Below are 27,161 nucleotides of genomic sequence, written 5' to 3' on the forward strand. Positions count from 1 at the left end.
AATCCGATTTACACTGGCAACTGAAGCTCCTTCCGGGTCCTAAACTGGTCGAATTCAAAAAGCAGCTCTAAATGACCATGGACAATTGGTGACATGAGTAACTGTATATAACCATTTTCTTCGAAGCTCCCTTCACGGTGGACCCAATTGTTAGACCCGCCAATGATTGTATTTATAACATTTATACAAGTGAAAATTTAAATCTGTAATACAGACTTTACCCTGTAGCATCTCTATTTGTAGGTCCCTAGATATCTACCTTTGTAAGGTTCCTGTTGCGGAACAGTAAAGTTGCACTTCTTCAAGTTTTTCTGCTAGAATCACTTAGATGTGTTGACTGCTAGAAACGTGTTGTTGAATAAGTCAGACCTCAATTGAAATGAGGGAGTTCGACACCCCTGCAATTTTGGTAAAATTTCAAATCTATGAAACGGTTCTACCATTCATCAGTTACATTACCATTTCTCATGACATTGTATGCTGTGAAATGTCATTTTTTTCACATAAATTCACTCCTTTACATGTGTCACGATTACGATGGATTTTTATTTTGTAATACATTTGACACGTGTCATCGCATGATGTACCATGCGCCTCCATCGCAAACTGTTGAATATTCGTACGTGATTCGAAAGGTTGTTTGATTCTATTTCGCTATACGTGAAAATGAAGAATGTTTGTAGTACTTACTTTGGACACATTTTCTTTCCTATTCATTGTTTTTAACACAAGCTTAATTTCATTTACGTTTGTATTTAAAGCACAGTTTGCAGTTGTGAAAATACAGTTTTACCTTCAAATTTATTTATTAACTTACTTTTCTGCGTAACCCATCATCCCCGTTCAGTTAACACAAACAAAAGGCTTGCTTAGCGACATCGATTAAATAATGTTTCTCGTACGCGAACGTTTAGTCAACGCGTTGTCTTTAGTTATATACATTCTTTGGTATTTTAAATGTGTTGTGTGTGTTTTTTGTTATTGTTGTTGCTAAAGTTACTGTGCGCGTCTTACATGAAGGCAATTAAAACTTAACTTGTTTTGCTCGCTTATAGCATATAGGCTTACGATACTAGAGATACCTTTTTTCGCCCTATCATTTTGACACCGAAAGCACAGAGATAATTCTTTACTTGCTATTTACTGCTCTATTGCCGCTGTCGTTGAAGTACCGCACTCTGCAGCAGCAGTACCATGGCATGAACAGTTTACTGGCCAATTGTGTTGTGTGCGTAAGTAAGGGTGTAATGCGTGTAGAGTTTGGAAGGAATGAAGTGTGCAACTGCCGCCTACAGCAGCCTTATATATTCGCTCCAGTCCTTCAGGCTTTTGTTTTTAAGGTGCCATATCACAAGAATCAATGTTCCTCTTCATCGTACTCGTACATTGCCGGTGCTGGGGAATCCATCACGAAAAAGTCCATACATTCGGTGTACAGGCGTCCTGTGAACGATGGGATAAAATACGCACATTAGTTGCGGTAGTTTGGGCTGCGTTGAAAGTCAAAAGACACAAGTTGAAGGGCGGGGTACGTTAGAGGGGCGCTTCAGAGTTGATTAGTTCGGTTGAATGGTTGCTAAACGAGAAGCCGTTGTTAGTGAGAAGGAAAACCTTAAACGGTAACGTTTATGATGGTACATGCTCTCTGTAAGGATATCATTGCCTTTCGAATTGTTCTGTCGTGATCGTGACACGCCGGTGACATGGTCATAGTTTGTTCACGTGGATGCATTTGTGAAGTTTTACAACAATCAGTTTTCCGTTTAGTTTGTTTTACTATTATTTACTTCGGTTGCATTATTTTCTGCGTACCGTAAGTAGAATGAAGTTTTCCAGTGTTTGCTTTACTCATTGAATAGTTTTCTTCGTTGGTTACGTGTTTTTTTTTATTTAAAAGGTTTTTAATTCTTGCATTAATTATATTTGCCTTCGCATAAGGGATGCACCTAATAGAGACGTTGTACGTACGTTTCGACACAATGTATTACCACGAGAAAGTTTTTAGGATAATACTGATGAAATTTGTTTAGGTTTGTTGTTTGTTATCATTTTTCTACAATCAACTTTTGTTAAGCTATTTCTACTGTTAATTAAGTTCAGATTTGAAATTTAAACACACACCTACATACTTGCAAGCATTCGTGGTTATGTTATGGCCATTATAATATCCCTTAACATGTTTTAGGGTCGTTATTGGGAATGACAGAGTTTGGTTAAAGGTATCGCTTAGTTATTTACAACAGAAACACACAGAAAGCACAGGTGGTAGTAACATATTTACACAGTGAGTTGGTATTGCTTGTGTTAAAGATTACCGGTGGGACAGAAGTGACAGAAAGGTGTTGTTGTTTTGGCAAACAGGCGAGACAGAAAACAGAGTGAGTTGCGACAGCTTTAAGTGGGTTTGAACAAAACGTCAGAGTCGCTCACCTTCGGTGGCCGTGCGGGGATGGTACGGCAATCGTTTGCCTTCAAGTTGCCCTTTATTGAGCATCTGAGCATCTGAGCGCTTTGCATCAGTCTTCGCTGCACGAGTTTTGTGCGAGTCCTTTGCAGTGTTATTGCTAGCGATTTGAAACGCGTGTTGCTTCCATTGTCTCATGCTAAGTGGTAAATAGCCAGCGTTAAAGTTAAACCCCCGTCGGAAACTATCGATTCGCGATGGTGAACGCCCGTCAGGCAACGGTCGAACAGAGAGAAACATATTGCTTTAATTTTACAGATCTAACCTTGTTTTATTGTAGCCACGCGTTACTCATAACTCCGGTAATGGCGATTGGTTTCCGTGATCGTATAAATCCATGTACACTCGACAGTATTCAGTTCGTCGGCCTTTCTTTCTCTCTGGCTCTCTCCTGCTTCTGCCTTTTCGTTTATATCCCTTCTTTGTTCTCATATAAGTTCATTTTCACCTAAATTAATTTCGATCCTTACGATTCCACTACTTTTACTGTTCAATAATACAAAATTCAGACATTCCACTGAGACATTCCACACATGTAGAGCGTTTTACCCCTCTATATGTGAATAATCGCATGGCAACTGTGCTTTTTTCTTCTTCAAATAATACTCATGCGTGTTTTCTTGTGTAAACTTCAAAAGGAAAACGTAGATAAAACTCTCTTTTCTGCTATTCGTTATTCTTTTATTTACAGTAGGAAGAAATAGATTCTAAACGTATTAGCTAATCTGCTATTTATTGTGAACACTTCTCTGCCTTATTCTGATGGAGGACACGTTGTAGGTCCTGTCATGCTTTCGCTCACTTTCGGCTATTATCGTGAAAGTTCATTTCAGCCATAATGAACCAAATGGAACTTGCTCCGAAAGTACTATTCATTGTTCATCGTTGCACTGTTTTTTCTGCGCACAACAATCTGTGTTGGTAACATTTGTAAGTTGAAAGATTATTGTCGCGGTTAGCCATTTTTCTTCCCCAAAATAGTTGTTTATTTTCCATTTTTCCCCCCTGTTACACTCACGTTTCACTATCCTGGGTGAACTTTTCGATACTCAACTTTGACGTTTCAATCTGAAGGCTGCTACAGAGGGATGAAATAACTAAAGAAAGCACAAAAACCAACACCTTAAGGGAGGGAGACCCATAAAAGCGATAGGGACGGCACATCCGACGCGTTTGTGGATTTTGGGCGCATAATTAATTTTTTTGTTTCCTCTCATCCACGGTGTGAGATTGGGCGTAGGCAATGTAAGGCAGTACAAATTAGTAGTAGATGGCCAACGTGGAATATGCAAACGATCTACTAAGTCCTACAGACCGTTGATAGTGTGAATAATTAAAGGATGAGTAGCACTACACACCACACCACCCGGTGCAGGTTATTTCCGAGCTGTGTGGATAGCTGAACATTCCCGAAACCGATCTTGTAATTTTGGGTCTTGTCTAAATAAAAGACGGCCACATTCAGTTCCCTGCTTTTACAAATACTTTGCTGTTGTTAAATGTGTGTGTGTGTTTGTGCGTGTGTGGTTGTGTCGAGCTAATAGAGTAAAAATCCTGTGAGTAGGAATTTTGCGGGAGCCCTTTGATTCCGAGACTAATTTATTCGGCGTGTTATAATTTAATCATTATGTGAAGTAATATTTAAAAAAAAACAAAAAGTTATAACAACATGATGGAAATATTTTAATCGTTTCGGTGCCTATAAAATCTTAACACAACTTTCAGCGTTCAAAACTTTTTAGAAATGAGTTTTCCATCATTTTCTACAATGTCTAATTTCCAAAACAAATTCCAATCTAATTTGTTTCTAATTTGCCGATTAGAAACTGTATTGTGTGTGTTTTCTTTTTCCTTTTTTCCTCTTCTAAAAGATGTGTGTTTTTTTTTAATTTATCATTGCTCCTAGCTCACGTTTGCCAACAGAACTGGAATGTTATTTTGATAATTCAGTGTTAATGTACCGGTTGGACGATTTCCTTCATTTCATGCATTGAAATAGGGATAATATTCGGTTTTTAAGTTTTATTTTTTAATAATATGTTTGCGTTTATTCTGCCTGCAAAAGTAGGAGTGTTTTTTTCCATTGTTTCTAAATTTAACTAAAACTCTGTTTGTATTTTCCATTTTTGTTTTGCTTGTTTTTCAATAACATTGCTATGAATTTTTTGTCCGGTTTAGATTGCTCCATCCATTTCTGGGTGCTTTCTTATGTAAACAAACAAATAAATAAGTTTCACTTTATACATTATACACAAATTTGTACTATCAACATTTTCTTCTCGTAGTGCACAGTTTCTTTCGTTTTGCCTTTTACGACTTCTTCTCTTTAGCTGTCCAAATTTTGCTGTTGATGTGTTGTTGCTGTTTTGCTGCTTAATGTTTGCCGGCGTACAGCATGTGAGCTACCGTTTTCCTTATTTATCTTCCCCTTTTTTCTGCAGTATCGTCCTGGATGGTTGCTAGAAAGTTGATGCGCACGTGTTCCACCTTTCGCTCTCTGTACAATTGGTATATATTTACAAAACGACCATCGCGAGACTTTCAAAAGCTAGGAAAATCCCGAAAAGGAAGTAGCGTACTCCAGCTCTCCGATTGGCTCTCGGACGGTTTCGTTGGCCGGTGACCAGCAAACGGATATTACTTGGTTGTACCCATCCGGTCCCTACCTCTAGACGAAGTTCTACTAGTGTTAATTTTTGGTTTATCGCTGACTAATTGCCACCACGAGAGGAAATCGGGTATCGAACGGTATGTATGTGTATGTGTGCAGAGACCGATGCAGAGTGCTGGAATTGTCACGTAAGAAATGCGTCGGCCGAAATATTCCTTTCCACCCTAACCCCCTCTAACACCCTTTCTCATCCTTCTTCCGGTCTCTTTCTCTTTCTCTCTCTTTCTTGGCAAATTTTAATCGAACCCACAGGTGGATCTAAATTGTCGTTTGGTGATTTGGCTCTGGTTGTTGTTCTCGCTAATTTTTGTTCATTTGACGGACATTTCCCGTTCCGGCCTTTTCTCTAGCACCTCACACATTTTGCACATGTGCGCTGCATCGGCAGTAATCGCGTTAATCGCGTTGTTTTTTTTTTTGTTTGTTTGTTTTGTTTCGGGTTTGGTTGATGTTATAAAGCCTTATTTAGCAATAATAACCACCTGCGTATCGCTGTGATGTACAGTCCCGCTGCTTGTGCGTCGAAGCCGGAGGGTTGCTGTCCTTATTTTCGCACCGATGGCCGGAAAATCCCGTTACGCAGCTGGAAAGGCGGAGTGATAAACGAGAGTACAAAGTCAGTGGATTTGTGTTACCGTACTACTAAGCCGTACTTCTTTCCGCGCAGTACATTTCAATATGAAGCTTAAGCTAAACGGGCAAAAATTTAAAATCAGTTCTAAATGTATGTATGTTGTTGTGTTTGAATTTTAAAAATGCATATTATCTATCACAAATAACTTCATAATGTGGGGCAAAGCAGGCCATGATCGTGTATAACTGCCTTAAGCGTTTCAAGTGTTCATTAGCTGTCAACGCATGAATGGAGATTCATGCGTTGACAGTTGTCACTTAACACTATTGATGAGTGGTGATTGCAAATGTGTCACAATTATGCTGCATTTTAGCTCATGCTCCATTTAAGTGAATGAATGAACCCTCCATTATCCTTGTTTGTATGATTGGTTTTTCAAAGTTTGTGATTGTAAACGGTTAGTAAGTGTTAGCTGTTAGTAGACGCCGCCATAAAAAAATCAAGCCATATATTTACTTGCAATATAGCTCCCCGATGCTGGAAATGTTGTAGCAAACGCCGCCATTATGGCAGAAGTCGTACTGATGGCTGTCGGGGCAAGGCCGCACTTGGCTCGCGGGAGTGGTCGATTCTGTAAAGAGTGTGAACAGTGATCGAACAGTGCGATTAGTACGATCGATAGTAAAGTGACAGTTAGACGCATATGACGTGTCGACATTCTGGTAAGCACCCTGCGACGGGGCACGAACTGTACGCCACCCCCACCGGGAGCGCGGGTACCTACTTGGCAAGGTAATTGTAACGAGCGTCGAGTTGAAGACGGACGAATTGCTAAATCTATTTTTAGCCCGACACTCGTACTCTCCAGCATCCGACGTGCTGGCGTTAAAGATGGTCAGCTCGGACCGCTTCCTGCGAAAGAGTGGTGCGAAGAGAAAAAGAGGTATTAAGAAATGCATACCGGCCGGGAACACCGTCGCCAGCGTCCGATCGCAGCTTGGGCGCGGCTGTTAACACTCACTTGAGATGCACTTGGCCGTACTTGGTGGCGTTCCGGTTGATCAGCCGCTTATCTTTGAACCAGGCTACCTTCGGCGGTGGCTGACCGTCGACTTTGCACACCAACCGTACCCGTTTACCCTCGGAGCGTGTCACGTTGGGTGTGATGGAAAGGATCGCCGGCCGGGTACCTGACGGGATAATGAGGGATAGAAAAGGAAAGCATACGTTAAAGAGCGCTCATGGAGACCGGGTCTGTGTTGGGTGCTTTCGGTTGCAATATTTATTTACTCCACCCAGTATGCCGTTAAGCTGACTGTTCCGGCACCGGCTTACATGGTTGGTTTTGCGGATACGACGACTTCCCTCCCAGACAAGAGTAGAAGCAGAAGATTTGTGCCCGATACCCCGAAAAAAAAACCCGATAAACTCGAAGCATATCGTGGATGGATGTGTACGTTTGGTTTTTTTTTTCTTTCGATCGCACTATCTAAGGGTGTCTGTGCTTTCCCAGATGTTCGATTTCGGGTCCGAAATCAACAGCTGTTGTAGGTCGAACATTCTTATAGTTCTGTAACTCAATATGCTTGTCCCAGTTATTGAAATATCCTTTAAATCTGTTGGTTTTCAAACATATCTCAACCCCCAATACTTCAACTTCGATCGTAAGACAGTTTCCAATTTTCCTGCTCCAAGATATTGCATACTACGCTCGACACGGACAGTAAAATTGGGGAAAAGAACAGTTTAAAGATACGCAAAATTTGATGAGGTTTTTGAACTTGGTGTTCACGCACGATGTTTGGCCGATGCGCAGAACCGAACCGTATTGGTTCATGATCGCGAGAGATCATCAGCGGCATACGAAGGCCGAGTGCGAGTGTGCCGCTGCTAAATGGAATAATGACGGGGTTGAGTTTGAGTTGAGATCGTAAAAAAAACTCGCGCCGTGCCCGGTTGCTGGACGATGATTTATGAACAGCGCGGCAAGAATGGTCGACTACGATCGTAAATATTGGTGAATTGGTGGTCAAGTGCTCTTTGCTTTAAGATATTTTATGTGCAGCAAGCGAAGAGTATTAAGTGTCAACGGTTTTAACCGGCTATAATGGGTATGTTATGGGCAATCGGTGAGTACTGTAGTCAACATCTGAGATTTTATTTTAGCTCCGCTGTTGGAGAAATTTTGCGACCTTTAAATGGAGGGGTTTCCGATACATGCTAAGACAACACAGTTTCTTGCTACTGTACTGATTGACTGTACGTTTTTAATACCGCTTGTTGTCACCATCACCTGTACTAGCATTCTGCGAGTCGGTGCGTATTGCTGACGTGGGATGTTTCCAATAATCCAGCGCGACACACGTTGCCACTTGTTGTTTGCCGTGTCTGGCGCGTCGGGGTCGGTCCAATTCGGGGGAATTGAAATCTAGAGCTCTCGATGCGGGCCACGGTACACTTGTGCTAACAACAGGGGATTGGAAAATTCCACCCTGAACGCGGGGGTAAGACGCGTGTGCGTGGCTAACGGTGTCCACCAACGTATAAAACGTGGTTCGGCAGGTCGTTCGAAAGTCATAGACGTTTTGCCTCACAAGTTTTCAAGATGTTCCAGCAAATTCTTGAGTACGCTACCGCCGTTATCGTTGTTGTGGTGATGGGCACCGCTGCGGATATCTTTACTTGCCTGAACCCATAAATCGACAAGGACAAAAAAAGGCTGGCCAACATTTAGCGGGGCTCACACCCCGGAAAATGTTGCCCACCAGCAAAGGGAGCTCACAACCTCAGCCCAACACTGATTGAACCATTCGCCGACATGAGAACTGTATAATAAAAATGCACGCAGCCTTTGACGCAAATGTTGGTGAGCGCATAATTCATTGGTTGAAAGAAAGTTTGAAGTGTATCACAAAACCCGAAATGGAAAGAAATAAGGTGTATCACGCTGTTAAGGTGGTTCAGGTGGTACGGATTCCTTGGAATTTAGCTCCAATACTCCATATCTCAAGTACTGGAAACGCTTGTTCTTCAGACACATTAACACCACCTAGAGATTGATGAGCAAACGATCAAATATATACCTAGCACACGAGATACAGGCATGGAAATGCTCTCCCGTAGGGTCGTTGTCTGGAAGTGGTGTTTAAAATTCCTCCACCCCTCGTCCACCAAGTTCACCGCGTTGCATAAACATCGATCGATCTTTTCACAGCTTTATGCGCATAAAGTGCACTCCGAGCCGTCCACATTCTTCGGCTTCGCTTCGTTTGCCTTTTGAAACAATGCCGCCTAAAATATATTATAAAGTTCTGCAACAAGTCCACCAACCAAATGTGACGAGGGTGACAGGCGCGAAACGAAATGCGTATGCTTGCATGGGATTGGGGGATTGTTGGGTGCAGAATGGGAATGTTAAACCCTATCAACGTTTTTCGGCGTGATGTCGCCAACGCCGGCCAGCGAAATTATGCGGCAATAAATGATGCAACAAGAAAATAACGAAAAAAACAACCGTTTGTATGGCGGCACCTTTTTACCGCTGGTATAAACAAATGAAACAAAGCATCTCATAACAAAAAAAAAAACCCCAGACTGGGTGCAAAAAGTAAAACGATCCCACCGTCTGTAAAATGTAAGGAATAAACAGGCAACTTATAAATAAACGCGGGCGGACGAAGTAGAATAAAATAAAACTGCAAGCATAATAAAAATACCCAAACTGGAAATGAATATAGATTGAAATCGATCAATCTCGGTGGCGAGTGCTGACGACGGCCGCCGTTCGCTCCTTGCCCTGCGGTAGCATATCGGCAACGGATCACCGAACTGGCCCCAGTGCTTAAGCGTTCCACGTCATGCCCCAACTCACAAACACACACACGTGTGCGTGTGTCTGTAGGCGATTTGCAAACAATGATTTGTTTATTTGGCCACTGCCAAATGCCGCCAGCGTCAGCTCGCGCACCGATCACGCTCTCGCGGCACATTTCTTACGCCCTTTCCCAAAAACACGGTACCGAAGGCGACAAGCCACTAGCAGCGCGGAACCCGGCCAGATACCGCCAGGTTCATACTTTCGCCTCACCAACCCTCCCACCCCCCATGCCCTGTGTCTGTGTCCGTGCGGTGCTGGAAAGGTTCAAGTGCGCCCCATTAATCCCAAGCAACCATCCATTTCTATCGCAATTGCTGTAACCTCAAAGGTTAGACCGGAACGTCGCGCGGGGACAGGTGCTGGTGGGGGAGGATGGGAGAAAGGAATGGCACACAGAATCTCGGTTCCGCACGCGAGATATGTTGTTGCACATTGGGTGGGACGAATTGATGGCTTATGCCCGGCCGTGTGCCGTCTTCTGGTTGGTTGAGTATTCCGAGCCTATCCGGCAAGTATAAACAAAAATTGTGCCGATATGGGCGAAACATGTTGATGAAAAAGTTCACTACACTCTACCGAAACCCGTGGAAGGACGAAACGGTTCACTGGATCTCCAATGATCATGGAAATTGGTTGGGTGCTTACGAAGCAAACGAAAGTAAAGAGATTATTTATTTCGTTAAGATATGCATGCTTTATGATCGTTTAGTGTTCTGCGCCGGAATGTATGTAAAATGTGTACGGTGCGTGGAACATTAACGAAATACATACGAATTAATATGCTCAGCAACGAAATGGCTATTGGTGTGATTTTGTAAAAGGAAAATTAGCTCAAATTGTTGCTCAATCACTATCAGGTTAATGAGTTTTTGGGTTGATTTTATTAGCTGGCTCACAGGGTCATGAGAAGGGTTGGACAGCACTCGCAAAATTTTGGTTAGAGAAAGAAACCGCAAAGATATACGAAGATATTCTTATTTCCCTTGGGGATTGGTTAATTCTTTGGGCTGTAACTGCGTTGATTACCAGTGCAATGATTTTGGAAAGTTTACCAGATGTTCCTTTGAAGTGGAGGACGCTGAATAGCTATGCATATAATAAAACTTAATGCTACATTTATTTTTTAAGACGAACGCAAAATCTTCGATTTTTGACGATAGAGGGCGCTGTTTTCCAGCTACTCGCGGCTAGTACTTTGAGACTCATTTCGGTGATCCTCATTTGGTAGAGTGTTGAAAGAGAGTGGTAAGGGAACCGGAAAGAAAGTAATACGTTGTAGGACGGAAAGGTATGTGGGATTAATAAGTTATTCTACTCATTCACTTAAATGTGTAATCGCTTAATCCAAAGCATGTTCTTGGAAAACGTGTATATCCGCAGCTTGTGTCACTCTTCGATGTGATCTCTTGCAAGCGCGGATAGCCGAATCCTACCCTAGATATCAGCATGCTGTTGCAATCATTCGAAATGCATTTCCATTTGCATACCCCTAACCCATCCGCCGTGTGCGCCCGCCTTCTTCCACACACGGCACACGTTACAATGTTGCGCGCAATGTCTACGGGAAGATCTACGGCTACCCGTTGCCATCCGTCTGTCCGCACGCAGCCAACAACAAAACAATAAAAAAAAGACACGACCCAAGATTGCCAAGTGCACCGGAGCTCAAAATAGAACCAGAACAGGACAGGTGGGTCCCATCACTACACGTTGGTGTGGTTTTTTTTTGTGTGCCGTCGTTCACGCGTTTTAATGTTGTTGTCTTTTTGTTTTGTATTCATTTTTTAGCATTTTACGTCTGGTTGTTGCTGGCAGAATGAAATAAAACGGGAATGAAAGTGAAGCGGCACACAAAATAAAACCATCTTCAAAAAGCAGAGACATATATGACAAATATACGACGCACACTCCGGTACGCTGGTGTTGAACGCATTTGGTACGGCACGGATATCGATTTCATCTTGCCTCCGGTTTTGCCCTGCATCGGAAGAGAGAGGCGGCAAGAGATGGCTGGATGTGTGTAGCGTTGGTTGATTGAAAGCCATACGATCTGATGCCACCCATCATATGGTTCCAACTCGGGCGAGGAAGATGCATTTAAACCCACCACCGAAAACTCGACCTGCCTTGCGTTCCCAATGTCGAAATGCAGTCTCGGTCTCTGGTTGCGTTCCCAGTCTCTGTGCTCGCATTATGACAGGCGACTCCCCGATCCGTGCCCGTACATCCGTGCGGTCCGAAGGTGCATATCTAAGTTCAAGATATCATGATGCGCGGTACTGTTGCGTCTGGTACGCTCATCGACTGCAGCGCCAGGTTTGTTAAATGATGAATGAATTTGGCGTACTTAGAGCCAAGTACTCACCTTCAGTTAACATGACGTGCGGATGTCATTGGCCCCTTCCGCAACCACAAAGCACAAGATCACCGCACATAGATGGTGTGTGTGTGTGTTTTACTCGCATGGTACGTTCGTGTTCATCGTGCAGAAACCCATCTCCAGACAATAATGGTACCCTTGCGGACCTGCTACAGAGGTATAGTAGCCAATTGGCGACTTTTTACACCGAACGGACGGGTAGCCACTTTGGCAGTAGTTCAAGACGATGTCGTCGTCATTCATCTCGCGCTAAAGGCGCGTCCCGCAACGGTGCGCCATGCGGCGTTAGATATGGTTCCCAGATCACGAAATCTATTTCAGTCACCGACGCGGCTGTGAGCGAAGGGTTTCCATCAAGGATCCGTACCGTAGACGCCGCGGACACCTTAGTTAGTCATCCGGGGCTCGATCGTCGGTAGCAGTCGGAAGTAGTTCATAAATTCATCAGTTGCCCGATTTTACTATAGGTGTATGTGTGTGTTTTTTTTTGCTTCTTTTGGCAATCATTACTATGGCAAAGGTACGTCTGCTGCGATGGGTCTGGGGTACTGCAAGAGTTCCTTCACCCTTGCTGCACATGATAGGGAGCACGGTCCGGACTTGAAAGGGGTTTACTTTGTCATCGCAGATGCTTGCGCTGTCGCACACGAGCGGCTTATCCAGACCATCCGGCCAGTCGCTGCCGCGGACCAGTAGATCACTCTCAATTCCCGATTCTCGCCCCGATGTGTGTCGTTCTTTGAAAGACAGTCTCAAGAGTTAGGCGAACCGCCTGCAGGGCGGAATGGTTGGGCTGCTATTTTTCTTTGCTTGCCTGATCTTTTGAACGAAAATAAAACCAATTATGCACCGTCGTCGTCTAGCCGTTGTAGTCTCGGCACCGCCGGCAGGAAAATGGCAGGGAAAATTGCGGGTGTGTCTGAGCGCGCGTGTGTGTGCGCAGTACCCACAGCCGGATGGAAACGTTGGAGATGGATGGCTGTCTATTTTTGTGATTTATGAACCAAAAGTGCGTCTCGGGCTGGGTGCGTACGCGTGAGTGTACGTGGGACCTTTCGCGCTGGCATGTCTGTTTAACGCGTGCACTAGACGGAAAACCGAAGGGTGGTGGGTTGACATGACTAAGGAGGGTTTGGGGCGGTGAAGCACAAAAGCAGAGCGAACCAGAGTTCACCACGACACGACACTGCTCTAGCCATAGATCGGTCTCCATTAATGTCTGGTTTCGAAAAAAATGGACAGAAATTCGAATGCTGCTAAATTACTTGTATGGGGGGGCACGTATTGATGTCTCCGGGTTTTCCCTACCAAGCGGTTCCGCTAGTGCTATCTCACATCTACACATGAAATGATCACGCATTGGGGGATTCGTCTCATTGCTACCACGTCCTTTAACGAGTTTGCTTAAACTGTGAGGGCACTACCTACTTTCAACCGCGACGGTTAACGTCCACTTCCACGTAATGGGTGTTATTAGAACAAATATTGACTCGCCAGCAATAAATAACCGATCAAGCGGTGTAACACCGTTACGAAGTGTATGAGTCCTTCCAACCGCGTATCCTTCGCATCCACATGACGCCAGGAAAAACCCGTGTTTGACGTACTACGGGTTCTGGGGGTGCTTCTGGTGGACACACGGATGGTGCCGTGTTTGCTCGTGCAAAACTTGCGTCATCTCAGCGTCCGTGCGGTGTGTACAGTGCGCGCCAAATTCTCAATGAAACCTACGCAGCGTAGAAAAACCTCAAATTTCTCCGCAAGAAAAAAAAAGTCTCCTAAACGAACTCGTTGGCAAGCCAAGTACTGAAAGGGAGGGCAAAAACCAGATACGATGGGCAGCTTGATGGTTTGTTCGGGTGTGGCGCACCGGTTCCCTGAGCGGTTTCCTGGTAATTGGTGACAAATTGGCAGCATGACAAAACTGTCAATTCTTCTCGTTCGGGAACGGAACCTGGCGGCCGCAAACAAGTTGGTGGCGGTGGACGCTCACTAACGCACCGCAGAACAGTGATTCGTGTGTGACCTTCCGGCGTGGCAGACACCGTACAATGCTTGATATTGATTCGTGGCCGGGGAAGATACGCGAGCCTCGAACCGAAGGGCAGTGGTGTGTCTGGTAATTCGATTCGATGCAATCACATCTCGTCCATCATCACTTCCCCATCGTTCCATCGCTAACGGGGCGGCAGGTCCAGATGATCAAAATGACAGACGCACACATACAAACACATGCACACCTACAGAAGAAGATGCGTGTATGGATGCTGTGTACTTTAACGCAAATGGCGATCAAGCGATCGCTCCGCAGAATGCATCCCTGTCCGTGCTTGTGCCAGCACGGTTTGGCATGGCGCGCCGAACCGCACCGCTCATCAAAGCGCTCGCGAGGTTTCTGCATTAGTAATTAAATGTGTAACCTCACACCGTATCGTTTGCCACCCACCCCAGGCGTGTTGCGTATTGCCGGCGAGTCGTTCAATCGGTTGAATTCATGCGCAAGATTTGCGCGTTTGGAATGTGCAAGGGGCGCGCGCTCGTTCGCTCACGTTCGCCATGGACGCTGTTTGATTTTTGCCAGATCCGCACAGAGTGTGTCCGGCGGTGCTTTGGCGGGCGCGAGCAGTTGTTGGATTTCGTGGGTCACTGGTGGATCGGTGGATTTCGATAGACGACCCCCGATGGGATATCGTTTCGTGTCGCTCTGATGATGAGTTGTGCATGCGGTGTGAGCTGGTGTGTTTAATTATGCAACAGTGCCATTCATTATTTGCAGCTAAAGAGAAAAAAAGACGCTGGCACATTTGGAGCGATCTGCCATGCGCTTCCAATTATGGCCAATGCACGTATGGAATTAATTGCCCCTTTTTGAGGTTTTACCAAAAGTGAGGAGCTACTAGATGCTTAGAAATATCAATATTGAAGGTAAATTTTACGCAAAAACAAGATTTAAAGCATCTTCAAATAGTTCCTGGTGGGCCGCCAAGTACATCGGCGTATATCGGCTGATCGAAAGTAAACAATTCCAAACCTACGTAAGCTTAGCCCCGGTATGCCAATGACTTACGTTCAATGCAAACGAACGTAAATCAATTTGAAAAACTTGACGCGACACTTTTCATTCATTTGTCACTCCCACCGTCGGCTTTCCGGATACGGGAATGGTCAGTCGACTCGTAACCTTGCCGTACTATTTCTGGCCGTACATCTCCCCATGTCCCCCTTTCTGCCGTTCGCCATGGGCAGGGTAAAAGAGAGGGAGCGTGCGGTATGCAGCCGAAGAACAAAATCGCCCAAAAGTTATAGGCATCATAATAGAACCCGACACCATGATGTATGGAAGCGTCGGCCAGAAATGGCTTTGGTGGCACTTTTTGGCCACTAGGAAAACGTAAGGAAAAAAAGCCGAGCGAGCGGCAACAACTGGAACGCGCGAGAAGTTTTGTCTGCAGTGGGATCAATTTCGAATTCCATACGCATACGCACATTTGCCCTATAGGAAGGGGAACCAAAAATAATTCCTATCGATGCGGTTTTACTCGACGTACCTCGTAACGTACGACTTCCGGTAGGACGAAAAAAAAACGCCAAAAATCAGCCAAATTGAATGTCTTAAAGTTCGGTTCGGAAAAGTTCTTTTGTTTGTTTTATTGTTTAGATTTATTTTCCTGCAAAAAAAAAAACACGAAACGAAAAGCAACGTCAGGCACTTGGTACACGCAAAGTGGAAAAATGATTTAATCGGATCGGGTTCCGCGGAGTGGAGGAAGCACTTTTTGCTGCTATTTCAATGCTTATGGGAAAATAAACAAAATTTAAACTCATGAAAAATACGGGGAGCGGGAAGGAAAAAAAAATGTTGCAAAATAGCAAAACACAACCCGTACAGACGGTCTGTTAGACGGTTGGATGGATAATGTTTGCTCATTTTTTATTTTGTTTTGTTTTGTTAGCCTAACATTATATTCCATTTTTTGTGTGTAATGAAGTTTGGTGAACTTTTTTTTTCGCTGCACTATGAAACTACCAAACTTCCGTGGGATTGCAAGTGGAAGTTTTTGCAAACTTGTACTTTTGCTAGAGTATTTCTACACTTTATTTCTCCACCTTGGGATGCTCATCATGTCACAGAGCAGTCTCTCTTCCGTTCCTCTCGTACTAATCCCACTGCCTGTATTAATGACAGTGGGATCGAATGGGGACGCGGAAAAACTACCGGTTGCACTCGCGAAAACCGACTGAAGTGTGAAAACAATGGTGCCCTCTCGGGGGCGCTCCCCACGATGAGCCCAGTAGCTGCACAAATGTCCACAAAAAGAAGTTACTAACGGACACACGGGAGATCAGCAAAAAAACAGACGATCTCTCTCACACACACACACGCGATAGTAATCTTGATGTTCCCAAAACGCGATTTCGGTTACGACAATTGGGGAAACAAAAGCGAGCCATTTTAAGTTTGCAAAAATTAACAGCCACAAAAGGTGACCCGAAAAACGGAAACAAATAAGAAAATTCGCACAAGGTGTCACCGCCGCAGTGCAGAGTTGATGGAGTCTTCATGTCGCTTCTAGTCGATCCCCCCTGAGCTGTTGGATTCGGAGCGGAATTGTGGATTGTCGTTTGGTCTAAGAAAAAGTAATTATTGACTTATTGCTACAATCATCAGAAGTAAACTTCGACGCTTTCTGTATTGTAGTAGCGGTTAAAAACGAAGTTAAAACGTAATACAAACTAACATTTACTCACCAGAAATGTATAAATGCTATAAATCGGAGGTCTATTTTGAGGATAGGACAAGATGGTGCAGATCACCTTTAAACGTAGCTAATACGTTGGTAATTATCATTGAACTTTACTAAATATATAGATCTTTTCTACGAGATGAACAAGAACAAGCAACAGCAACTTGTCTTGATCTCACATTCACGATCGAATAATCTTTATATCTCCAATATCATTGCCTTTGTTCAGAATATTATTTCATTTGATTTTGAAAGTACGAAGAATTCCAGATCTAATTGAAGACACACTCCGATTTCGCTCGAAAAGAATATAGCAATAATAAAAATTATAAGCACAATATTTCCTTGTAGTACAATAGAGTTGTACAATATTTCCTGATGATTCCTGGTGAAGAAAATGGTGTCTAGATGCTCAACAATAGACAATACTCCAAAAAAGTGCAGAATTAGATTCTTCATATTTAAGAATTCCAACTCGTTTCGCTAATTTGTTTGCTCCCCCCCCCTAAGAACCGTAACATAATGAGGAGCTTTGCGAAAAATAATTTCTGCGATAGCATGCAGAGCACAGGAAAAACGAACAATAACAAACAAAAAAAATATCCCAACGGCCTCGCTGCTCTGCGCTTAGTGCGCTCCTATTTTTCGGCAAAACTGGTTAAACCCTTTGTACGCGGACCGCACCGGTCGCAGTCATGGTGATTAGCAGCGCCCAAAAACCCAGCGTTACGTGACTACTTCCGGCCGGTAGCGGCGGCATCAGCGGCACTGCCGCGGTAACGATTTTGCAATTTTTGCCACTGCGAGCATCCGCCGGCCGGTCATTAATGACAAACTACTCGCTGCAAAAGCGCGATGTGTGATGGTTAGCGTTGGCGTGGCCAAATGTGGGGGACGGTGATGAAGATGCTCTCCCGGCCCGATCGCTCTTTCTGGTGGGAAGGTAGCGGAAGGGATTGCTGTCTTCAATCATTTTGGCAATGAAATCGCAAAATGTACAACAGCAGCAAAATGTATCAACAACAAAAAAATCGCAAACAATTGCCAACCGGCCCTCCTCCACGGGCTCGGGTATGTAGAAGGGAAAATGAAAGCGCAAGCTACCGGGAAGAAGAAATTTGCCGAAATGTTAGTCGCCGGTGGAAAGAACTCCCACGAGCTGTGAGGAAGAAACTAGCAAGACGCGTGCAAATGGCACGGGAGAAGAAGAAACAGCGCGCAACATAGCGGAACACGATCACAAACTTTGGCCGGGCCGACCCAAACGGCAACGACGATCACTGCTTTTCCACCGACTTCCGGTGTAACCAGCTCTCCCGCAAAAGCCGGGAGCAAACGAAACGTACCATTCGCACCAGGTTCCAGCGTGTCTGGTACGATCGCGGTACCGCGGAAGCAACAGAGCGAAGGCTGCGGACGGTTAAGCGAAAAAATACATGGAAAAAGTGGGGAACACCACGAAACATTGCGAATTACAAACCCCGGCCGGTGGTCTCCGGTATTAAATGGCTGTAGCCGATTGGGACCCGCTTCCTTCACCCGTCCGTACAGCGTACGCTCGTAAGAAGATTATCGGACAATATTAACATCAGCGGCAAATTAATTATATCTTCCGTCGAATTTCCGAAACATGCTACACCGCCTAGCCTCCCTCTCTGGGATGTGAAGTTGCGGACGACGGAAGGTGGTCAAATTTTGTGCAAAATTCTGCCAAATCCTCTCCAACCCTTGGCTATCCAATGAGCAGATTGTGGGAGGCAGATAGGTAAGGGTTAGTCAAAAAAAAACAGAGCATAGGACAACCTCTAGCCACCTCTCTGTACGAACTCCACAAGGGGAGCCACGAAGAGCGATACAAGAAGCAGACGAGAGCACCCGCACAACTGACCAACCGCAAGTGAAACGAATGGTAAATGGTGGTTTGTCAGCAGGGTTTTTTTTCACTTCTCGTCGTTGTTGATGAGTTGAAGAGACGACACATTGTTCGGCATTCGAGATTTGATCCACAGCGCGTCCCTCGGGTGCATTGTGTTTTGTTCTTGCGCTCCCACGCGCAATTGTTGCCGATCGGGTGCTGTCAAGCGTGTGCCGGTACGGTGATGGAAAAGGTTAAATTGTGGAGCCAAATCGTATGTACCGAGATATCGCATAGTGCGGTACGCCGGTACGGTGATCGAATTTGGTTCGGGTCAGAAGTGTGTGTCTCTTTTTTGGCAGCAAAACATTGGAGCGCGACTGAATATGAATGGTTTAATGGGTAGTCATGCCGAGGTATTACACGTTTGCTGCATATATTACCTTACTCAACAGGTATCTCTGTACCAAGGTTTATTATAGACTTTAAATATCTTTAGAATTCTTGAGTGACTTCCAAACCACTTCATCTAACGTTGAAGTTAACATTTGAACCAAAGACTTTGGACATCATATATCAGTAAACAATGTAAGGATTCTTCAGGAAAAGCTGGTCTAAAACTCAGGACTTAGGTATTTCTGGGTTTTAAACCAACAGTTTGATGTTATCAGCCTTCAAGAGGAGGTTGGAATTCTGGATATCTTAGGTTATGTACAAAGTTGTTGTCAAATTTGTTCTCAATTTACATCATGATCTTGATGATCTCTACAACTCGGACGATTCCCCTTGTGTGTTCTCTGAAATTGATCTACTGGGGTGATCAGTTATCGCAGAGCTGCGAATTGCCTTTCAGGTTCTTGCATTCCTTAATCGTATAGTGAAAACGAAATTGCTTTAATCGTTCAATAAATTTACTATTATCAAGAATTATTGGTTTCAATGCGTTGCGTGGTGATGTAGTAACTGGAATAGATATGTACACACTTGATATATAGCAATCAATTCACTACATCTCGGCGCATAGTAAATAAACATTGTCCCAAGCCCGAAACTAGTTGGGCAACATCGGATTTTCCGTTTTGAACCGACAGGACGCACCTACCATCTGCAAAGTTGGAATGCTCTGGCCGTGAATCTTGCACTAAAAGTAGCGCAACAGCTTTACCAACCGAGCAGTGGCAACACGACCAGACGCGTGGTCGATGGGTGTCCGTGGCGATATGCGTCGGAAACACCTTTCCCAACGAAGCAATTCAAAGCTTCCGCACCTCTGGCTTTAATCTTCCACAATTGTGCGAGTGTTTGTTTGGACGGCTGTCTAGCCGGCGGTCGATTAGCTGATGGTTTGCTGATGTTTTGAGAATTGGCGGCCGTTTGCTATTTGCCGTTTGGCAGTTTCCGTCCCACCCCCGACGGCCATTGTCCGGTACAGTATCCCGCCATCGGATCTCGGGTGTTGGGTTTGTGGAAAACCGCACATGCCGTCTAATGTCTGCAGCAATTATAGGTGTGTAATGTGCAAGAAAGGAGAGAATTTTAATCGGAAAGCAAAAAAAAAGAAAGCGCAAGAAGCATGGAAAATTCATAAAGAACTCGAACCCTGTTTCCAAGGTTTCCAAGAAAAGCAAATACATTGCATTTCACTTAAACGTTACTGCCGTGGGGTGGTGAAAGATAGTAGATAATGTTTTTTTTTTTGTTGATTTCAACGAAACCTTACCAGCTTACTGTTAAGCCCGTGAGCGCGTTGCGTTGCGCTTATAAATAAAACATTTGCGTGATTTTTTTTTGTATTGCAGTGTACATTTTTATTTCTCATAAAACGAATAAGTTTTTGAGTGTAAAAATCACCTTCTCGGGTGAAAAGAGGTGTAAATGAAACAATGTTTAATATTTTATTTGCGCGCAAGGAAAACAGTGTTTGCAAGAGTGTAACGGTTCTGTGCTAAACAGTAACATGATGAACCAAAATAGTAACAGCCTGTTAATGCCAAGGGAGGGAAAAGTATATTTTTTGTAAAATTTTACAACAGTTATGCGCAAGACTTTTCCTTCAAATCAGTAGAAAAGCTCTGTAGACCTTCAATGCGTTTTCAGTCAAGGAACTTTATCATGCGTTACTGCTAGAAGAAAGTGTGGGAATTGCGTTCAAGGTTTGACACTCACCAGGTTTGGGATTTGAGTAAAAAAATCTTCAACTTCAAGTCATTAACTTCAAAAGTATTCTTTCTTGTGCGATTGATTGAAGTGCATTTTTTCTTGAAACGATTCGAAACATATTCGAAACAAATGCACTACTCACTACGATAAACATGCAGTTGAGCTAAGGGGAATCCTGAACCGTTGTTACCACCTGAAAACGGAAGCGCCATGGGTAGTGCCGACAGAACCACCCCACAGGTGGTCTTAGTCGGTCGGCTGTAAAAAACAAACCCCCATCTTATCGATATCCAAAGGCTCTCACTTTCCAAGGGGTATTTATTTCGTTGTTGTTGGGAAACGATCCATTAATCGAGACTGACGGTGAACCGACCGTTAGGCGGATGCCGCCACCACAGTCCGAAGAAAACTTCGACACGGGAAAATAAACAACCAGCACGCGAAAGGCGTTCGGTGGCAAAAAAACTGCTTCGGTCGGGAAGGGAAGCGCTGAGTGAAGTGCATCTGGGGGAGACCCCCGCGGGGGTTAAAGGTAACATCGGACAACGGTCCCGCTGGATCGGTTTCCGGCGCTCGGCCGTACGATTGATAGGTGTTGCTTAGTTAACCGTCGTGCAACACAAAGACCCCAAAATGCCGACGTATGCCGCCAAAGCCACCACCAGAGGTTGTGCTAACGAATATGTTCCAGATGGGGATGTACGTGCGCGCCCGATGTTTTACTGGCATGGGATGGGCGATGACGTCAGAGCTGCTCTTATTCGCTCCGATTGCGCAGAGCTAAAGATCACGGCAATTGGAGGCTTCAAATGTAGAAGAATGTAGCATTTCTCACATACAATAAGGGTGGTTTATTGAGATGTCATGCTTGAGAACTGCGATTCCATGGGAAGCAAACGCTAGGTTGTCTGCTGCACATGCATAATTCGTTTATCAGCTTGAATTTATTATCGCAGCGTTTAAATAAGCAAACAGCGAACGACATTTGGTGTCATATACCAACAAAACGTCAACCGCGAAGGCAATTCCTTCGTCTTCACGAAGGCAAGTCTTCACATTTCGTAAACGTAAATAATAACGTCAACAATCATAACGTCCCCGAAATGTATTGCAACTAAGTCGAATAAGCAAAATAAACAGCAACGCTGATCGCGGACCAGCAGAGTTGCGGCCAACTTCGCACGGCATCGACCAACGCTATCGTGGCGGCAGTTCCAATAAACTGTTTCTTTTATTTTGTTCACCGGGGATGAGAGTCAAATGAGAAGGAGATTTTCTGAACCTTCCCACCCATAATGCCGGCCACCAACCCACGGAAAGCAACAAATCGAACGCGCGTTGATCGGTCGGTTTGGTTGATTTGTCGCTCTGGTTGCAGCACTCGACATTGCTTACCAGTCGTTTGTCATCGGTATAAACTCGATCTTAATTTCATCTCCTCGGTTACATACCGCGTGTAACCTCCCCTTACCGCCCAGTCGCACGGTGAACGGCCGGAAACACAAACAAAACAAATAGCAAGCGCGCAGGTTCAGTGGACGCGGTAAATAGTCACCAGCGGAATAGATCTTCGCATAAGCCACCGAATGAGCGAAAGGCGAACGAAAGTGGCAAAAAAAAAACAAACTCCGCACACGGAGAAGGTGTCAAAATTGCCGTTACCGAGAGAGTCCGTCGCTGGGAAAGTGCTCTAGAATCGACTACGATCGTTTCGGGTTTTCCTCTACACACAACGATTTTCCCGCACCGCACGCAGCAGGTGAGAATAATGTTCACTCACTCTGCGCGGATCTCACTCTCTCGACCGTCAAAATTTCGCTCACACACTCACTCGCACTCCATCCGCGCTCACCGGGGTGCTCTGTTTTTATCTCACCCGTACTCACGCATCTCACTGGGCACTCATCCGTTGTCGGGTTTTCCTCATTTTTCCTCACAGAACTGCCCCCTGCACGTCCCATAACCTTCCTCCCCGTCATGCGTTTCACCATACCGAGATCTTCCGATCGTGGTCCGTGTAACGCAATCGAGAACAAAACGAGTGCGCGTCGCGATACAACGCGTCGTCCGCAGACAACACACGATGGGCAAAAATAAAAATTTCAACTCGTGAAAAAGATTTTATAATTAGTCAGCGCAAAGGCAATGGGCCGTACGGGGGTGCTTTTTTTTTTGTTGGTCGGCCATACGAAAACTCGGAAGGCACGATCTACATTTTCCTTTTCCCGTGTCACGGACTTCTCCCCCCACCCACCTCCACTTTTCGTCGGGATGTGGGTGGACATTGGTGGCAATGGTGGTTTCACGTAAAGTTTGTTTGTTCGCGTTTTTTTTCAGCGCAGACGTCTCTCGGTCTTTGCGACGCGCACGGTTGGCACAATCCATGGCTTAATTAATAGCCGTACAGGTTCGGTTGTTTGGAAATTGTCCGATTGAATTGCTGCCTTGGAACGTATTCTGTAACGTGTTTGCGTTCTGTCACAACAAACAGACGGCGTCGGTAATTCGAACTGATCCAGTTCTGTTTGGATTGTGTCTGCGCTGATGGTGTCTAAAGCACATTGTGCAAATGGGTGGTGGAAAATCTGTTGCTGTTCTTCATTTGGTTAAGAGCAAGAGACACGAATTAACGCACGACTGCCGTGCGCGACCTAATGCGTAGGGATACATTCCATCCTTTAATAACCATCCGCGCAATCCTACACAAACTGATCGATCTTCCGTGACCGGGCGTACAGAACCGGGTGAGGACAGAGACGGCAACTCGGATCGTTTCCCATGGCCCTTTCAGTCGTGCTGCAACCCAGCGCTAAAGTTGACACAAGAAGACCCCGTTAGTCGTGGCCAGCACACTGGTCGGTGCTTTTAGAGAGCGGCTTTACGTGCGATCCGTTCCCCTACCGCAAAACGGGTGCAATCGTATCGGCTGTGGCCGGCTGTTCGCATGATCAGCCCGAAAGGGCCGCGCAAAAGGGACTGCAACAAAAACAGAAGCCCACCGTCGCACGGAGTCTGGGTGCTGCGTAGACCCACCTCACCCCCCCCCCCCCCCCCCCCCCAGGGCCTACACACGCAGACACACTGGGTGGAGAGACCGCACGAGACTTCGGTGAGACACTGTGCTCAGATTGAAATCCCCCTCTTGTTTCTCGTGTAGATCGGCAGGTGGATGGAAAAGTGCATGGAAAAATAAAGCGAAAAATTAAATTCAGTTCAATAGGTACCCTTTACATAATAACCGCTTCGGTAATAGAAAATAAAGCACAGTACTGCATTTAAGAATCGTTCAAAGCGTTAGTAGTACGTACTTGAGATGCCTCTTTTTGATGAAAATTAAAGTGTTCATTCATGAGCGACCTCATAGCATCGTGCGAAACTCTGAGGCTGTCACATCACAGGTTGTGGGATCAAATCTTATCTCGACTGAATCTCTCTCTCCCGAGAATCGTATACTGTTCATTTGAATTGATTTCATGTAGCGAACTGTTATGGTCGGCGGGGGGTGTGTTCTACTTTTCGACAAAGATAAAGGAACCTACTAATGCTTCTTGATTATTCTAAATACTTTTCCATCCACTCGCAAACGATGCGAACCAAACTGAACCATAACAAAATCGACACTGAGCCACAGTGCAACCACCAACACCAGCAGCAGCAGTAGTAGTCTCCCTGGCCCGGGCCATATTCGGCAATCCGGGTACTGTGTGGCCCTCTCGCTATCCCCCTAATGTCCCCGCAGTGTAATTCTCCTCCCTCTCGCTGCCTGACGATGCGCTTCTTGCACGACACACACGGACAAGCGGTTAAACTTACCCACGGCCGCGCGAGACCCGGGGACTTATTATATGGTAAACGACAACATGCACCTGATATTCCACATTTGGTCGGTTAGGATTTACTGTGCATTTTTTTTTCTCCCGTTCTGTTCCAGACCCAAGTCCGCACTGCCTTCTTCTGACCTTCCCCGATGCATCCGTGCGCCCGTCCCAAAAGTATGAAACCGTTTCGTCTCTTTCGCCACTAAAATGCATCCCACGTTGGTCGAGTGTGCAATCTTCACGATCTTACCGTTGTCGTTCTTTCACTCTTCTTCTCTCTATCTCTTGCGCGCTTTGCCCTCTTCCATCCAATTTCGCTGCGCGTTGCGTGCGCGCATCAACCAAGCGCTTCTTAGCGTATGTTTGTGTTTGATCGCCCTTCCTGTCGCGATCGCCGTGTATGCGCGCACTTCACGCGCGACGTCGAGCGCTTTTCCAGGCAGGGTCGCAATGTTTATATCGTGGATACAAACATGCTGATCACACCCGCCATTACTTGCCAAGACAAACAATCGGAAAATTATTAACTCTGCTAGCAATTAATTTTGACAAACGCTCGCTCTCCCGTACGTTTCGCGCAACGCTGCTGTTGACAATGCATCCGTTCTGGTGTGTTGTTGCCGCTGTGCATCGCAAAACGTCCCGGTGCCAATGTCATCAGACCGGAAAATTTGTCTTTCAGCAGCGCATATGTCACGCACAAATCGATTATCTGTGTTCCTTGAATCCGCGCCTTTCGGGAATGGGGTGGCGCCGTTTGGAAAAAGGGCGAAGTTAAAGCGTTTGGATTAAAATAGCAGCACAATGCGCGATCAAGAGGAGAAAATGGCACTCTAGCAGTTTGAACTCGAATATTATATCTCAAGTCAAAGTCTCATCGTGCGTCAGTCAGAAATAAATGGCAGAGCGGTTTGCTGAGCTTCTGAGGAGTTCTGGGTTTTAATACCCAAAAGGACAAAGTAATACACACAAGTTTTGCGGAAATATCATACAAAAACGACAAGATGTCGTTATATTCAACTTCGATTTCCTATTCTGAAAGTGTAAAACCCTCCAGACATATCTCGCAAACTTGGAATAAATGATGTAGCTACTCACCGTATTTAGGGTCGACGCCCTGCAGCACTCCGGCCTCGGATCGTTTGGTTTTGCGAATCGGCTGTCCGAGGATGGTGAAGTTGATGTAGCCCGTACTTGGTTTCAAAAACAGGAAGTACACCTTGCCCAGCTCAAGCTCCTCGCGCACGAAGCCACGCTCGCGGAACTTCCCCCGAAAGATGTCGCAATCGTTCGTGGTGGTCAGGTTGAACTGCAACCGCAAGGTACGGCTCCGCTGTAGGTGACCCTTCAGTGGCAGCTTGTACACCGTCAGCACCTCGAAGGTAGCGGCAAAGGCGGGCCGCCGATCGCTCATCGATTTTACCTTCGCTTCGCATACCATCGGTGCCTCAAATGCGAGCGTCGCCGGATCACGTGCGGAACAGTACCGGCGTGTGCCGGGACCACCGGAACCACCCGCACCGGTACCATTTCTTCGCTGGGGTCTTACCGTGTGCCGTTGGCTGACGGCTGTGGACGATCTCATACCGTACCCACCGGTTGGTATTGCCGAGTCTCTCCGGTTGCGAATGGCTAGAGGATTTCCGCTGTTTCGCCAGCGCCTCCGGTGTATTCGGCGTCGCTCACCTTTCAGACGCATCTCCGCAGCCCATTGCTGTTGCAACGAACGTTCCGCTACGGTAGCGTCTGAGCTACCAATAATACTACTGCTATCAGTGGATGACTCTCCCTTGGACGGAGCAGTCGCACCGGAATTCGCAACGGCAACCGTGCGGCCTGGCGCCAGCATTTGGTACAATTGGTTTGGTAAGTGCCGGCCGGGCAAGTGTGGCTCCTTCTGGCTCAATTTGGTGTTGGCACTGTTGCGTCGAAGGCTCTGCACTGCAGACGCTTGCGGATTACTGCGGCCCGGATACTGACTCCCGGTGCTGCTGGTGGCGCGGCTCGGCCGGGGCAGTAGTGGCAGTGGGTGTGTTAGTGCATCATATAACCGGGGCGGTATCGCACCGCCGGCCAAACTTTCCACCCGGTGCGCACCGTCCGCGGGTGCGCGACTACTAATGCTAGGTGTTGTTCTACTGCTATCACTAACATATCTACCACTACTGCTACTGCTGCTAATGCTGTTAATGCTGCTGCTGCCGCTAATGCTACTGGAGTGGCCACCGGGTGTGCTCTGGTAGCCGCTGCTATGGTACGGTGGCGGTGCCAGGTGCATCGTGGCGGCACTATCACACCGAGAGAACATCCAAACCAGAATTGCAAGCCATAGGTACATCAAATATTTTACTGGACTCCATTTGCGTAAGTACATGGCGTCTCGTCAGTTTGACTGGTATGTATTTTGTTTTGTGTTTTGCAAATATTATGTTGGGCGGGTTGGTTCTATGCACCTGTAGGAGGTCCTCGTACTGTGGGGACTCCCGCTCGGATGCTCCAACGAACGTACCGTTTGGAGGGGATGCTATTGAAGATTGTTGACCTAACGCACGTCTCTCTTAATGGAGTTTTCGATGGGTCCCGTGATTAAACGGTTGGTACCCAGCACGCCCTAAAG

General features: G+C 45.7%; 1 protein-coding gene across 1 annotated transcript; it reads right to left on the reverse strand.

Annotated features, from left to right (window-relative positions):
* Nucleotides 1-1,357: 1,357 nt before the first annotated feature.
* Nucleotides 1,358-26,918, reverse strand: LOC128711982 (protein vein). Its single transcript, XM_053806875.1, has 6 exons — nt 25,643-26,918; nt 6,731-6,899; nt 6,494-6,621; nt 6,226-6,340; nt 5,618-5,718; nt 1,358-1,443 (listed from the first exon to the last, which is right to left on the reverse strand). The coding sequence occupies exons 1-6, from the start codon at nt 26,916-26,918 to the stop codon at nt 1,358-1,360; spliced, it is 1,875 nt and encodes a 624-aa protein (XP_053662850.1).
* Between the last annotated feature and the right edge of the window lie 243 nt (nt 26,919-27,161).

The sequence above is a fragment of the Anopheles marshallii genome, chromosome 3 (genome assembly GCF_943734725.1).
Source record: "Anopheles marshallii chromosome 3, idAnoMarsDA_429_01, whole genome shotgun sequence".
Lineage (NCBI taxonomy): Eukaryota > Metazoa > Arthropoda > Insecta > Diptera > Culicidae > Anopheles > Anopheles marshallii.

Coding starts and splice junctions, on each gene's coding strand:
- LOC128711982 (XM_053806875.1), bottom strand. CDS start 26,918: ATGTACTTACGCAAATGGAGTCCAGTAAAATATTTGATGTACCTATGG. Junction 6,622..6,730: donor TACGGCCAAGTGCATCTCAA/GTGAGTGTTAAC, acceptor ACTCTTTCGCAG/GAAGCGGTCCGAGCTGACCA. Junction 5,719..6,225: donor ATCGGGGAGCTATATTGCAA/GTAAATATATGG, acceptor CCGCCTTTCCAG/CTGCGTAACGGGATTTTCCG.